The sequence below is a fragment of the Sycon ciliatum genome, chromosome 1 (genome assembly GCF_964019385.1).
Source record: "Sycon ciliatum chromosome 1, ocSycCili1.1, whole genome shotgun sequence".
Classification (NCBI taxonomy): Eukaryota; Metazoa; Porifera; class Calcarea; order Leucosolenida; family Sycettidae; genus Sycon; species Sycon ciliatum.
Window position 1 is genome coordinate 43838071 of NC_088643.1, and position 15528 is coordinate 43853598.

The following is a 15528-nucleotide window of genomic DNA, read 5'->3' on the forward strand; positions in this document are numbered from 1 at the left end:
TCCTGCGAGGCGCACTGAATACGCCTGTCATGTATTCTACAAATAAAAATCACGAAGTAGTGGACTTTACAGTGATGAGTCTATCCTGTATGCTGCAAAAGACGCAGGAAATGTGACTGGTGTCCGTACACTGGACGCCAATATCATCCCAGTCTTCACCTGCAGGATCTGTTTGACATTGACATACCGGTATGCAGTGGGTCGACATTGGCCTGGTTTGGCAGCTATCTGCCTGGGTGGATGTAGCAGGTTTGCATTGGCGCGTCGTCCAGTCCGACATTTTCTTGTAACTGTGGAGTACCGCCGGGCAGGGTTTGAGAGGTTGCTCGTGCTGTGAACACATCTCTACTGCCTGTCTCGTCCTGGAAGTGCCGTCTCGCCGCTTCCTTGCTCTACAGTCACGCCGTTATTTCGCTTTGTTTCGTGGTGCAGCTCAAAACCTGCCCAAACAACTGTGAGCTCGCAACATGGTATGGACAAATTGCACCACTCATGCTGGTTAACTAAAACCGGGATAGTCGAGTAAGCGAGTTCACTCCCTGGGGCATGGCAAGATCTGTTCAGCGCGGGCTATTCCAACCTCCAAGTGCATAGTCACCGATCGATCCATGCGATGGTGGTTGAACTACAAAGAGCCAAGGTCTACGAGTACTACTATTGGATGCTGTCTACATGCAGTCAACAAAATCAAAGTACCTCAGTATGCCCCAGAACAGGGCATGTGCATCTATAGCATGACACAACAGGGGTTCTGGCGGCACCTGTCAAACAAGCAGTAGCGACTAGTGCCAGCTACCTATTGGAGGCTAGCCGCTACAGTCTGTCACTGGAGATAATTATTATGTTCACTGTTTAGACTGAGCACAGTCAATGATGCCCAATCAATCTGCCCAATGTGTGTTCTGTTCCACCTAATTATAACGTCGACCCATCGCATCAACCCTACTACACGCACATGTCGTCACTCTAGCACGACTTGTGTTATTATTGTATATTTTGATTCGCACGATAAATAGAGCACAATAAACGTTAACTTGACCGAAGGTTAAAGGCGACTGCAGATAGAGGAACACATCGAGGTACAGGTACCGGCATCAGTACAGTATCAGAGAGAAACAAACAAAAATGAGAGGTACGCAGAAAAAACTCTCGTAAGCCCAAGGGGAAGTGGTTGATGAGGGATGAATGCACTCTCCACGCTCGTCTACACTGTTCGTGGAAATGCACACATACATACAATAATATACAACATAGCAATAGCATGCACAGAACCGAACAATTTCATGTTCACACATGCAAGCACAGACCTGAACATTAGTACCAAAAGCCGATACAGACAATATCCCCATACACACAGACTCACACACACACACACACACAATGTCCCATGTATGCGCCCGTGGCGAGAAAAGCACGCAAATCTAAAAATGCACTGGATGTGAACCCACAGATTTTCTCTTATAGCAACGATAGCAGATCTGATTCTGAATGAAACACACACACAATACAATCATTGAATGCCCATCCGCAGATGATGGCAGGTCCTGAAAGAACAGGCAGTGTTCCAGTGATGGGGAACAGAACTTCGAGTGGCGAGTGAGGTATACACACACACACGTGCGTGCGCGGGCACACACCAAAGTATGAAGAAATAGAATCGACGTCGTAGTATTCATTGGTTGGGGAATGGAAAGGAAAATAAAACATTGCTGTAGGTTATTGTTGTAAGGACACTGGGAGCACAACAGAAAGGTAAGCAACTTGCTTTGAAGCAAAGAAAGTTATTATTCCACGGATCTCAGAAGGAAGGAACCGGCGTTCCAGAATGCTGCACTGGCAACAGGCGGCCTGCATGTGCGCGGCCCCTGCAGTCGGTCCAGCTGCCGGCCTTGCAGTGCTGAAAAGAATGTGCAGTGCAGAATGTCGCATAGTATCGCAGCCTGGACAAATAGGCGCTGGGAAGTCCTAGTTATGTGCTCACCTACACCACGATGCACCAATCTTCTGAGCTACTTTGGCAACAACTTTGTCCACTTGAGACTCCCATGGGCTGAGCCAGTTGTTGAGGGCTGCATCAAGGTGGACGGCAAGGACCGCTGATGGCAAGGCAATCCATGACACACAGTCACTAGGGCATCGTCAACATGGCGCTGAGGCTGGATCGATAAAATCAACCTTTAGGCTGCCGCGGGGTTGACAACGAGGCCGCTGTCTCGAAGCTAGTCAGTCAGCCTGGTCACCGCCATTGACGAACCAGCCGCCACCGCCAGCAATGGCGGTAGGTTGTGACAAGTGTGGTGCAATATTGTCAGCAAATTCAGTACTCAGGATAAGATGAGTGACAAAGGGAACGTTGTGTTTGATAATATTGAAGTGAACAGGGATGATCACAAACCCTGCGCGTACTCTACTGTGAGTTACAAGAAAATTCCGGACTGGACGACGAGCAAACACCAACCTGCTACATCCAACCAGGCAGATACTATTACGATAGCTGCCAAACCAGGTCAATGCCGACCTACTGCATAATGTCAATGTCAAACAGATCCTGCAGGAGAAGACTGGGGTGTTGGCGTCCAGTCACTGAGTGTACAGACACCAGTCACATTTCCTGCGTCTTTTGCAGCATACAGGATAGACTCATCACTGTTAGTTCCATTACTTCGTGATTTTTATTTGTAGAATACATGACAGGCGTATTCAGTGTGCCTCGCAGGACTGCGAGATGCTGCAGAAGACCAGGTTCGACCTTTCTGGACCGACATTCACCGACGGTGGGCTACACGATGCTGGAGGAACTAGATTCCAGTGAAAACCCAAGATTCCTTTGCTCCTGGACGCTCCGACGTGTTGTGATATCTGCCAGGTGCGCAGTAACTAGTATCTTCATCGCTATAGCGAGGACGACGCCGATCGGCAAACTCTCGCTCACAGCCATCACCAGCCTCTCAAAACCATCACTTGGCATCCCCCAGAGGTATAGGAGAAAGCCAAAACAGCTCTCAACAAACAAAAGCTAAGGACGACGGAAAGAGAGCATGTCAAAAAGAAGACGAACAGTATGAAGTTCAAATGGTTTTGAACACTCGTACCACCAACTATACCACTTTCAATAAATCGTGACGCCATTTTGTTTTAACATGAATATCGCGGATTCGAACCTCAAATTGCCAGGCCCTAACTTCGAATTATCCAGAACTTCTAATTATCCAAATGCAGCCCCATGCACTGATATGTATGTCAAAATGCTTGAAATCGCATGCTGAATATTTTTTGCACATTTTTATTTGCATCAACGAAACATATAAGGTGGTCATACCGGTCATGTACATGTATACAACGGATCATCAAAACACTGGATCGACACAAAATCATTTTGACAATATCTCCATCTTCTAGTGAAGAAGTAAAAGTCACTGCAGCTTTCCTGAAACGGAAAAGAACTGCGCTGCCTAATCCGCGTCATGAAAGGCCGTCGGACAGCAGCACGTCGTTCTGAAGAACGGAAGTGAAGCATAGACATCGACAATATTTACGACAATGGTGTTGTTGTGCGCCAACATCTCCGCGCACGAGCTGGCGCAGCAAGAAAGGCCATCGAGATCCGCGAAGAGAGTCAGCCACCTGGAAGAAGTCGTCTTCAATCAAACCTTTGCAATTTGCCTCGCACGGGCTTGAATCAAAAATCGAGAGAAGGTGGGTTTCTTGAATGCTATAGTCGATCCTGCAGCGGACCATTGATCGATTTTTGAGCTACTCTTGGCTAGAGAAGGAGAAAAGAATGAACTTCGAATTAGAAGGATAGCAACTCAATCTCACTTCGAAATAAGCGTTCAAAGGACACGTACATAGCTAATGTACTGTAAACAGCTCTTCCGTACGAAGACTGGGTTCGAATTATCCAACCGGCGCACTTTTCGTACTTCGAATTATGCATTCGATTTTGACTTGATCGTGTGTGACTTGCAGAAGATCGGTACGACGAAAAAGTTCGAATTACACGGAAAGTTCGAATTATACCGTATTCGAATTAGAGGGAGTCTACCTGTAGTAGTATGTGCCTGCCATCTGCGCCTGAAGTAGTAAAATACCGATATGTTACTACTCCCCTGCACGTCATCAGGATCTAGGATATGCCAGGCAGTGACTGGCACCAAACAAGAAGTAACAGAATGATAGTTGAAACTACTTGGCAAGATCGGAGTTATTCCCTGCATGCCAAGGAGTCGTGGTCTGCATCAGAGAGTCGTATACCCTTCATACGACTTACTCCCTGGCCTGCATCCACACTTGTGCTATACGCCTCGTCATCAACACTCCTCGAGTCGGTGACAATGCTACTAAGCAGGGCATTTTTTACTACTCCCTGCTACAAAGCATGAAGTGAAGCCTTTTCCACGTGCACACCAGAGATAAGCGCCCCGGGACTTATACTCTTGTGTGCACGGTATACCTCAACCAGGGAGTCGTATCACGACACCCTGACTTCCACGACGTACACGCTACACTTGAGTATAAATGTTAATAGTGGTACGCCGAGTGTCAAGAGAGGTAAACAACCTAACTGCATGTGATGAGGGTAAGAACAAGATATACAGCAGTTGGTGGTAGCAGTTATACGGTAGAGTCTGATCAAAAATACTATGCAAGAGGCACAGCCTGTAGAAGTGTAAAAGAAGTAAAAAAAATAAAAAATAAAAAACCGCTCTAAAAATAAGCATTGCTAAAACGCAGGAGGCAATGTAGCTAGGAATCCTATGCCTAAGACTAAGATAAAGCCTAAAGCCTATTTACTAAGGGAATTCTTTGGGCAGCGTCAAGATATCCTTAGGCAGAGTTCTCCATGGCCAGGGGGGCAGAGCGAATAAGGCAAATACTTAGAGGATTGTACGTGGAAAACGCGGCAGAGCAGGATGAAGAATAATCACATTCATCCGCAGCCTCTGTAGGAGCATCAGCTTCACGGAATTGCACCATTGCATGCGGGGGCAACCTGAGTTGCTAGCTGTAGCACGGTGAATGCTGACTGTTGTGTCTTCAATGGGCTATTATCAACCAGCTCTACAAGCAGCTCTAACATGTACCGGTACATTTTTCAGCACAACAGGAAAAAAGCTGGAGATCAAGTGGAATATATGCACAGTACCACACCTGCGAAAGGCAGGGGATCAACATTTGCCTGCCAGAAGTGTATGTACATCAACAGATTTATTTTGCATATCAACGCTGCCAGCAGCAAAGCTATTAACATCCATGTTGAAAACTCAAAGGCTGCCATGGAGAGGCAGGAGCATCCTCTCACCGCCAGACGAAGCCATTCGCTTGCCTGGACACGTACACATCCAGCTGAGCTTTGAGTATGGACAGTGCTTCTTTGGACTGCTCAAAGTGGTGCACTGAGGACTTCGCCTCCAACTCCTGGTGTACCCTGCCAACTACCTCGTAGCACCGCCCGGTGATGAGAGCCTGGCGTCGGGATTTGGTCAGATTTGCTGACCATAGGTGAGACTTGATTAGCCGTTGATCTTTCTCCTGAACAAAGAGAGAAAGAGAAGGAAGAAAGTGAAGGTGGAAGCAAAGAAGCATCTCAACACTGACACACAGTTCACAAGACAGGCATGGTAACTGAATTTAAAGCGCAAATTACGAGATCACACAATGCTTATTTGTATTTATTTACCATGTTCCAGCGTGTGTTTAACGCAAACATCGGAACATACTCAACCACATCTTTTTTTGTTCCCGGAGAAAGTATAATCCCGTAGGTTGACTCACGGTGGTGACTGAAGCATGCATTGTTCTCACAAAAAAGTTTTTTTAACATTGCTGGTGCACGCTCGAAAATCAGAGCGGGAGTGCACGGGAATCAAAGGCATTTTTGCTATGGCTTTTTAACATAATATCGCAGCTAACCTTATAACGCATGCTTATTAGCTCCCGTGCTTTCCGCAGATGGTCCTCGAGATCTTCCGGCTGGCCAATCTTGCAACATCGATCCACTGCATGTTTCATGTCCTTGGTACACGTCTGGGACAACAACAACAATCTCTTATTGGCCACTGGCTATCATGAGAATAAAGATTTGAAACAACAACAATCTCTTATTGGCCACTGGCTATCGTGAGAATAAAGATTCGAAACAACAACAACAACAACAACAACAACAACAACAACAACAACAACGAATAAAGAATTAAAAAACAACAACAACAACAACAACAACAACAATAGCAGCAGCAGCAGCAGCACCAATGACAATGGAGTATGGTAAACCTGTTGTTCTCTGAGCAACATAAATCCAGGGTGACCGAGCATGTTTCAACCGTACTGTACCTGTACTTGCAAATCATTACCCATCGTCAAGCCAGCCAGAGTCGCCGCACATACACTGCACATATCTCAGAAACAACTATGTATATTGAAAGGCATTATTTTCAATGCCATGTGCGAGTTCAACACCAACCTCATTGCGCTGCAATGGCATCAGACTTTCCAGAAGTTCCTTGTCCAAGCTGTACACCTCAGTCATATTCAAGACTTCCATTGACAACTGGCACATGAAAATGTAGACACTTGTGATTGTCTACAAACAGGCAGAACAGGGCATAAAGTAGATGCAGAAAGTAGAGTACCAGAAACGTCCAGCTAAACGTAGAGTGTAACCAAAGATTTAGTGTGATGGGTGGACACACACGGAGACTCCCTTGATTTAGGCTAAGGCCTGTGGAGAATCCATAAATACAAAATTATTATTTTAAAATACAAATACACACACAGAGGAGAGAGAGAGAGAGAGAGAGAGAGAGAGAGAGAGAGAGAGAGAGAGAGAGAGACAGAGAGACAGAGAGACACACACACACACAGAGCAGTAGCAACAGCAGCAAGCACACTTGGCTAACAAACCTGAAGCTCCACAGTATTCTGAACAAGATCCAGCACTTCCTGTGGTGTTGATTCCGCCAGGCAATGCTTGAGTGCACGGAATACAAAAAGCCGTTCGCGGTAGTACAACATCTTACTCTGAAAAAAAAGACACAGTTCACAAGACATGTGAGTGAAGTCAGAGTTAAAACACAGGGTGTGCTGTGTCAAGAACTGATATAGGTAAGGAAGTGCTATATTTTACAGACATGTGAGTGCAGATATAGTGAAGAGACGGGGAGGCCATGTCCTGTAGAGCATGGTATTGTGCGTAGTACGGGGGGGGGGGGGGGGGGGGGTAGTGCGAGGCCACGTACCATCTATACATAGCGACAGACAGGGGAAGGACTATGCCGTGAAGGGGTGAAAGGATAACTATAGTCCATTCGCCAAATCGGGGCCCATCGGTTTTTCACAGTCTCACTTTTTTCTTATCCAAGATTGTGATGTCGATGACGTATATAGGTCAGAATTTGATAGCCGTTGTTTTAAGCCTAAGATAAAGTGAACACGGTGAACATTGATCGAGATACAGTAAAACCTGGTGTAAGCGACCTCTCGTTTTACCGACCGTTTTTCCATGCACGGAGAGTTCTAGACAGAAACTGAACCAGATACAGCGACCACCTGCTTTGCGCGACCAGCGACCGGCTTTTAGTGCACCAAGTGCCATATTGGACCTGCTAACAGCGACCACAACTAAACAAAAGTGCCATCTTGGCTGGCAGGGTTGACTGCACCAGGGTTGAAGTGCCCTCTGAAGCAAGTGCATGCAGTCAACAGAAGTGACAAGTGACAGTGCAGGATGCGCTGCATGCGCTTGAGTGAGGTGTGCTTTCCCTGCACCAAAGTATCCTATGCTCCACACCTGTCAATATGAGTACAGTCAAACCTCGTTAGGACGAACTTCAAGGAACTGAACACGTTTGTTTGTCTCATCGGGAGTTCTTCTTATCCAGATCTGACAAAAATCGACATGGATTGTATTTATGTGAAGGTGCATGCTGTGGTACATGGGAAGCATTTTATTCTTAGCATAAGCCAGCAGCAGGTAAGTACAATGACAATGTGCAATGAATCACGAGTCTTTCACGACTGTGCCGAAAGTTCGTACAACGTGCTGATTTTGTTCAAAACACGCTTGAAAACAATTTGCACTGTATGTCCAATATGGCCACGACTATTGAAAAAAATAAGAAAAAAAATGCAGCCAGCGCACGCGCACGCTCGTGAACCAAAAGTTCGTACGACATGTACATGACCACAATGATTTTGTTCAAATCACACTTGAAAATAGTTCGTCTTCGCGAAAGTTCGCTGTACAGAAGTTTGTCGTAAACGAATAATTTTGACTTGAATTGATGCCCGACCAACCATAGGATTGGTCCTAGTTCGTACTAACGGAAAGTTCGCCTTATCAGTGTTCGTCCTAACAAGGTTTGACTGTACATGGAAGTACAATCATGCACATGTATGTACACAATCCGATATGCCACGAGATTACACGCCATACTATTACCTATTTTAGTTATTTACCATGTTCCAAGGTGTATTCGATGCAAACACACACACATGACACACTCAACCACACTGTGCCACATGAAAAAGCAGCTGCAACACGAATGCCCAGCTTGCACGCAGTGCTGCAGTACAAGACACAACTAAAGAGGAGGCAACAACACTACACACCTGTGCTATTCGACTGAGGATAGTTGCATGCAGTTTGTGGGTCGGGCGCACACGGCGCAGCCTCTGGTTGAGGAGCAGCGCATAGCGGGTTATGCAGTCCGACACATCCATCTGTAGTAACAGCAGAATGTCAGGGTGCCATTTATATACAAACGAGAAAAATGTTACAAGTAGATGATCCTGTACAAAACCCAGAGGAACACTAATGTCACAAGCCAACTGAGAGCTGTAGACCACTATTTCTTTCACTTTAATTTAAAAAAAGTATGCAGTGTACGCGCAATGTAATTGAATTTGCCATCTCACCTGAGACTTCGCTAGACGCTTGATTGGACTGACACCGGCAGTAGTTCGGACTCCATTCATAGATTCTACGTGTTCCTGAAACTAAACAAACAAAAAGAAAGGAAGGTGCGGTAAAGATACATGCAGGGGTTGGTCCAGGCAGTGGCATGCACAGCGAGCCAGGTAACCCAACATTTCATTTACATACAGTGATGGATGTACTTGTAACAAATTCGGTGGGTTTGTAGATATGGTCTGTGGATTAAAAAAGGAGTTGCCAGGGATGTTTACAACTGGTCCAGTTGGCCAAAGGTCGTAACGTTGGCTATTTTCGACCAATATTCCAATGCTTGGTCCCTAACATCACTAGGAACGGATAAGGGGCCTCCAAATTTCACAGCAAGTTCAGAATCAGCTTATTATGAAGACGACATTTTGGTGAAAAGTGACCATCAAGCTGTGTGGCAATGGCTGAAACTGCAACAAATCTCCTTCAAACCAATGACTCGGGTGGTGACAAGTCAGTGACACCCCCCGCCACCCCCCCCCCCCCCCACACACACACACAAACACAGTACAGTGGTACGGGGGAAGGAAGAAAAGAAGGAAGGAAGGACAAACAACATGAATATCCACACACAAGTCCACAGTTCTGCAGCCAGGATCCAACTAACCACGGGGATTTGCTTCTCAAGTTTCTCTTGCAAATGGCACAAGTCTGTATGGATTTTGGCAAGGTCTCCCATCACATCCTGCACGAATCATGACAAAAAATAAATACATGTACAGCGATTTCAATGACACCACAAGTGCACTAGGAAACCAGCCTCTTGTGTTACATGAGACAAAGGTAGTTCAACGGCCAAACACACCAGTTTTGCAAACATGCTGTCCCCTGGCAGGCATGGTATTGACTGGAATGAGAGGGTGTGTTACACCAGGTGGTGTGCTAGCGAGACAAAAACAAAACATCACCCAGTTCCTTCCCGATCAAAGTACGAGCGCTACACTCAAACATGTGAGAAACACACGTGTTCACAAGACAGAGAGGGTGTGCCAGTATCAGGCGCACCACGGCCAACACACACACACACACACACACACACACACACACACACACGTGCAGGTCAATCATGATAATTATATTCTCTAGTCGTACCGCTTCACAGGCCACCTCCACCGCGTCCAGCTGTTTAGCTTTGAATGGCTTTAGATCATCCCGACACACCGAGCAACATCGGAGATACAGCCGGGCACTTGGTTCCTTGGCTGGGCACTGTACAAGAAGAGGGAGAGAAGAGCATGCTCGAAAAAGTGCAAATTTCTCAGTCAATTAATTTCAGCAATACGACAAAGGGCGTATTTCACAGGACAGCGTTCCACAACATACAGTTAGGCCAAGTGTACACAAACACAAACACACGCACACACACACACACACACACACACCTCAGACCTGCCCATCGCAGAAGCAATGATAGCGAACAGCTATGTTAGACATAGCAACTAGTGCTGGGATTACACCTTTCAACAGCTTGCAAGGCTGTTGAATTGACCGCCACTAATTTTAGCCTGGTATCCACCACACAGCTGATACACACGCACACACACACGCACAACCACATCAGCCTCAACAACTCACGCCTTCAAAGCCATAGATAGCCCATTGAACCTCTTTAGTGGCATCATCCATATACAGCATCAGCTCCTCAGCACTACATTGCTTGCACATGATACGGCCACACACCCTAAGTGATCATGAAAAAGAGGCAGAAACAATTGCACAAGTATTACTTTTCCAAATTCCAACAATCATAAATGGTCTCTCTGCTGCAAATGTCACTGCAGGTTCATCAAATTTTGGGGATGGCGTATCGTCAGGAGGAAACAGTAAAAACTAAATGCATGCAACCAAGGAATTTTGTAGATATGCTGTGAGGTGCTGTAGGAAAGTGATGAGAAGAACTTCTAAAAAAAAAGCACAAATGCGCCACATAGGTGTGTATGTGTGGAGAGTAGCAATGGTGGGAAAAAGTTGTTGGAAGAAAGGGAGGAAGGGAGAGAAGTGAAGAGCTACGTGCGTGCGTGTGTGTGTGTGTGTGTGTGCGCGCGCGCGCGCGCGCGTGTGAGCTAGCTGGTTACACCGTACTTAGCAAATATCTGTTCTCTTCTATGGCTAGGTAGTACAGGTGATCCATGCTTACTTGCAATGATGCTTCGTGGCAAGAATGCCAAAGTTGTTGCGACATATATGGCAGAGAGTCACAGTCTTGGGATTCTGCGAGGGTACACAGCAACAAGAAGACTATCGTGAGAAATGAGCAGAAGTGCAACTTCAGTATATTATAGAAGTACTTCAGTGACTTCAGCTCAGGATATAATACACTCTCTTTGCTACCGGCATTCATAGTAGCATGGCTTAGCTAAAAGTATTCCAGCATACCTCCCAATGCGGTGAACGCTGCCAGTCTGGGACAGAAACCCTCAACTCTGCCACCGTCGACTTCAACCATGAGGCTGCGTAGTTCTGAAAGCCGTGCTGCAACCGATCTAGTTCTTCTTTCACACCTTTACAAAGTAAAAACACACAGGTAGCAAGAAACAAAAGCCCCAATCCGAAAACAAGGAAAATTCACATGTATTTGAAGCACACTCCATATACAGTAAAACCTGTAACTAACGACCACCGTGACTAGCGACCGGCCTGGTACTACCGACCACTTTGTCAGGCACGGACGGTCTCACATTCAAAATGCACTGTGACTAGCGACTACCTGCTGAACGCGACCAGCGACCGCCTTTTCTTGTCCCAATGTCGAATTTTGACCCGTAACTAGCGACCGCGATGTAGCAAATCAAACATTGCTTGAAGCTCCTTCTCGAAATATTGATGATTTTCCATGGTCGTTTCGATACTACAGCTGGACAAATGAGCGCAGTCTCATTTTTACTGTGGAATCAGTGTGGATTACACTACACCTGTCATAATTTCAAGTGCTGTCAAGAAGAAACATGATAGGAAACGTCTTGGAGAGCGCATCCAAAGCGCTCTTTGATCGATGTTACTACTCGAAGGAGAAACTAAGACTGAGCGGCTCTCTGTCGAAGTGCAATCACACAGCTCAGTCACCAGACTCACCACTACACCAGGTCACACTGACAGTCTGTGCTGGCTAGCTAGCATGCTACGGTATTATGTACTCACCTGTACGGAACACAGGCCAGGATACGATGGCGGATAATAGTCTACAGTGAAAGGTGCGAAAACTCGCAACATCGCCGCATCACGTACTGGTACACACTACTCACTAGTACAGTTTACGCTACACTACATCCAAGTCGGAGCGACTGAGTTTCCACTGTAGATCAACACACTGATACCAGTTAAGTTGCCAGTGTAGTCGCACGCAGATGAGGTAAGGATGGAGTCGATAGTGACCATGGTGACTAGTGCACTGCCTGGCCAGGCCAGCGCTGCTCTGGAAACCCAGTGAGTCGACATACGTGTCAAAAGGTCGTATCGCTTCCGGTGTATAAAAAACTTGATTTTCTCTCTCTCCAAGTGTTGTATGATCTGAAAGAAGAATGTCAGTGCGCAAGTGGTGGGGGATTGTATTATCTGCATTTTGACATACATATCATATAATGGGATCCATATATGGTCGCGCGGTGCAAACCTCTAACTAAAGACCACCTGCCACTAACGACCACTTTTCCGGGCACCAAGGGGTGGTCGTTAGTTACAGGTTTTACTGTACATGGACAGACTGTACTGTACTGTACTGCGAGCAAAGCACTAACCTGTGCCATTTACGGTATGCACTAGTATAGTATGCATTCATTGGTTTCAGGGAAAGATGCAAACGGGAAAAGTCTGAAGAAAAAATTGACTGTCACCACCAGGACTCGAACCAGGGACCTTCGCTTGAGGCCAGCTATGTATGTAAAACAATTTCCCCTGGAAAACTATCACCAGCAGCTGACCTATGCCACATACCTAATCTTCGTGTCAAGCTTGAGTGCTTGGGGGCCAAGTAACCTGGCCCACCATTGCTCTTCAGTTGACGAGAGCGCTGGCGCTGTTCCATGAAGACGGCAGTCCAGTCTCGACTAGTCCCCAGTGGCTGGGGTCCTTGATCGAAGCACTTCAGACAGACCTACAAGAAGCAAACAGGATGAGCAAGAAGAAGCGACCCAAAAGTACTTTACCGACATCCGCCATAACTACACAGGGCAACCGCATTTCCACTATACAGCCATACAATTACTAACATTCCTTTATATTGATTCAATCGTCTGTGGCAACCACCACGCTAAATAAAGAAGTGAGGAAGATTGAATACGGAGGAATCAATGTTTCAAGTACAAGTACATGTACATGTGCAGCAAAGCCCTGCTAGACTGAAAAGTGTCTAATTCAAACATTCGCTTTATTCAAAGTGTTTCCCAGGATACTGGATGGGTCAAAATCAGTGTGTGTCTCCCGTTGTTGGATAATTTTCTGCTTGCACTGGATTTTTGCATTTTTCGGGGTTCGACTTGAAGGAACTTCAATGTATTACTATTAAGTACTAGTAAGTACAACTCGGATGGTGAGCCAATTAAATTATGGTGAAAAAGGAGAAGGACAAAATGTTACGAGTTATGACTAACTGTCCACCAACGTAACCAGATCTTATACAGTCAGCGAGTGCGACAAAACTGTATAAGATCTGGTTACGTTGGTGGACAGTTAGTCATAACTCGTAACATTTTGTCCTTCTCCTTTTTCACCATAAAGTACTAGTAAGTAGTTAGACATACTCGGTACAACTGCCCATCAGGATCTGGCTTGGCGTATAATGACAATTTGCGCTTGTACTGAGTGCAAGCATCGCAGAACACGTCCCCACACCTGAGCCAAACACAAAGACACAGTGGACAGCACACTGTCAGCACAGCATTACTAAGGCCAAACAAAGTCAATTGCGCACTCGGGGTTTCCCCAACCGACCGCGCTTCTTTGCTGCGGGCAGTGATAGTTATATTTTAAACTGTACGTATACATAGCTACCCTCCTATCACCGTTAGCTTCTAACAAATATGTAGCTTGGTCACGGCAGTGTACTAGTGTTGTGTGAACTACAGTGTACATGAGGTGGTGATGCACAGCTCAAGTGCTACATGCAGTGCATCACATGACAGTAAGTTTCAAATTTGCGGGGTTTCACGCAAGAGCAGATCATCTACGAAGTATCAGTGCAAGCTTCGAGCTTCAAAGCCTCAGGTCAACGGCTCACGTCGTGCTGCACTGCTTGCATCCGGATCCTCTCGCTGCACTGCTGGCCTGTGCTGGGAGCTAGCTGCATGTACGTGCTACATGTACACTGTTGTCCCGCTCAGTATGAAGTGATCTCTACTCGTACTCGTGCCCCTGGTCCGATCCGGCCATTGACCTGGTAAATCTACGCCACACACACACACTGTCAATACGTACAGTACTGCACTACTGTACAAGTAAAAGCAAAAGCAAAAGCAAAAAACCACTCGGCCCACATCTAGAAATCAGCGACGCTCCGATAAGTTATACAGGTAACTTGTCCCGACCCTATCAATCAAAATATAAAAAGCCTGTTTGTGTTAGCCCCGAAGACATGTTTTAATACGGATTGTGAATGGGACCCACCTTCTACAATGCAATTTCCTGTCTAGAGCTCCAAATTTCTTTTTGCAAGCTGAATTTGTGCAGCATGTGCACGTCTCTTGCGCTTTCCAGTGCTTCTTGTTGATTGCAGCGAAGCGATTGCCACGCTCAAACTCTGACGACTCCAAGGCTGCTTGTCCATGGTCAATTTCTTTCAGCTCTCGCTGCACAGCATCCCATCCAAGATCGACCTGATTGCTCATCAAACTGGACGCTGGCCCTGATCTGGAATACCTAGGGTTTGCCATACTGAATAAGGCAACCTGACTGTGTCCGGACCGGACTGTCCGACGGGGGCGTTCAGTGTAGCTACAAATGGAGATCAGACCTGGCTGTTCATGTGAATTTCATAATAATTATTATTCCCTATCATGTTGAAAAGTTTCGTCTTGCTTCACCGACGCACTTGTTTCTTCCAACGTGTCGATCTCTCCAATGCACCCATCCATCTCATATTGCAGACACCGGGCAGTTCAAAAGTGACACGGCTTGGCGCAGATTTTCATATGCCCGCGCCGCACTATTGCTAGTCAGTTACGGCCGACCACCACTCGAACTCGCCAGCAGCTTGATCAGCACCTGTCATGACGCAATCTGAGCTACAGCACTGCGGTGCAGCTGCATCACTGACTCCTCATCGAGCTCAGGCGAGGACGAAGCCTGTCACCAACACCACTAAAGTTAGTTTAGTAAACACTGGATCATGGTGCGGATGGAGTCTGCATATCTGGAGAGCACGGGGTACCACTACCAGGTGCACGAAAAGGAAGAGGTTTGTCTCTTCGGAAAATATTTTTTAATTTTTTTTGAAAAGCCCTGATGGATTATCACGTGCATCATGTAATGACGCTGCACGTGATGGGAGGGTCTTTTCAACGACTCTTTACATAATAATGCATGCATGCACCATTATCTTGCATGCACCATATCCGGTACCCGGGCACCGATGT

General features: G+C 46.3%; 1 protein-coding gene across 1 annotated transcript; it reads right to left on the reverse strand.

The window, feature by feature from the left end:
* Positions 1–4515: 4515 nt before the first annotated feature.
* On the reverse strand, positions 4516–15317 carry LOC135827650 (uncharacterized). The gene is made up of 14 exons (XM_065340107.1): positions 14561–15317; positions 13699–13789; positions 12893–13052; positions 11339–11463; positions 11100–11173; positions 10538–10643; positions 10055–10171; positions 9570–9647; positions 8917–8997; positions 8611–8721; positions 6904–7020; positions 6464–6583; positions 5914–6027; positions 4516–5532 (listed from the first exon to the last, which is right to left on the reverse strand). The coding sequence occupies exons 1-14, from the start codon at positions 14824–14826 to the stop codon at positions 5299–5301; spliced, it is 1794 nt and encodes a 597-aa protein (XP_065196179.1). The 5' UTR covers positions 14827–15317; the 3' UTR covers positions 4516–5298.
* Between the last annotated feature and the right edge of the window lie 211 nt (positions 15318–15528).

Coding starts and splice junctions, on each gene's coding strand:
- LOC135827650 (XM_065340107.1), bottom strand. CDS start 14,826: ATGGCAAACCCTAGGTATTCCAGATCAGGGCCAGCGTCCAGTTTGATG. Junction 6,028..6,463: donor TGCCATTGCAGCGCAATGAG/GTTGGTGTTGAA, acceptor TTGTTGTCCCAG/ACGTGTACCAAGGACATGAA. Junction 5,533..5,913: donor TAATAAGCATGCGTTATAAG/GTTAGCTGCGAT, acceptor CTCTTTGTTCAG/GAGAAAGATCAACGGCTAAT.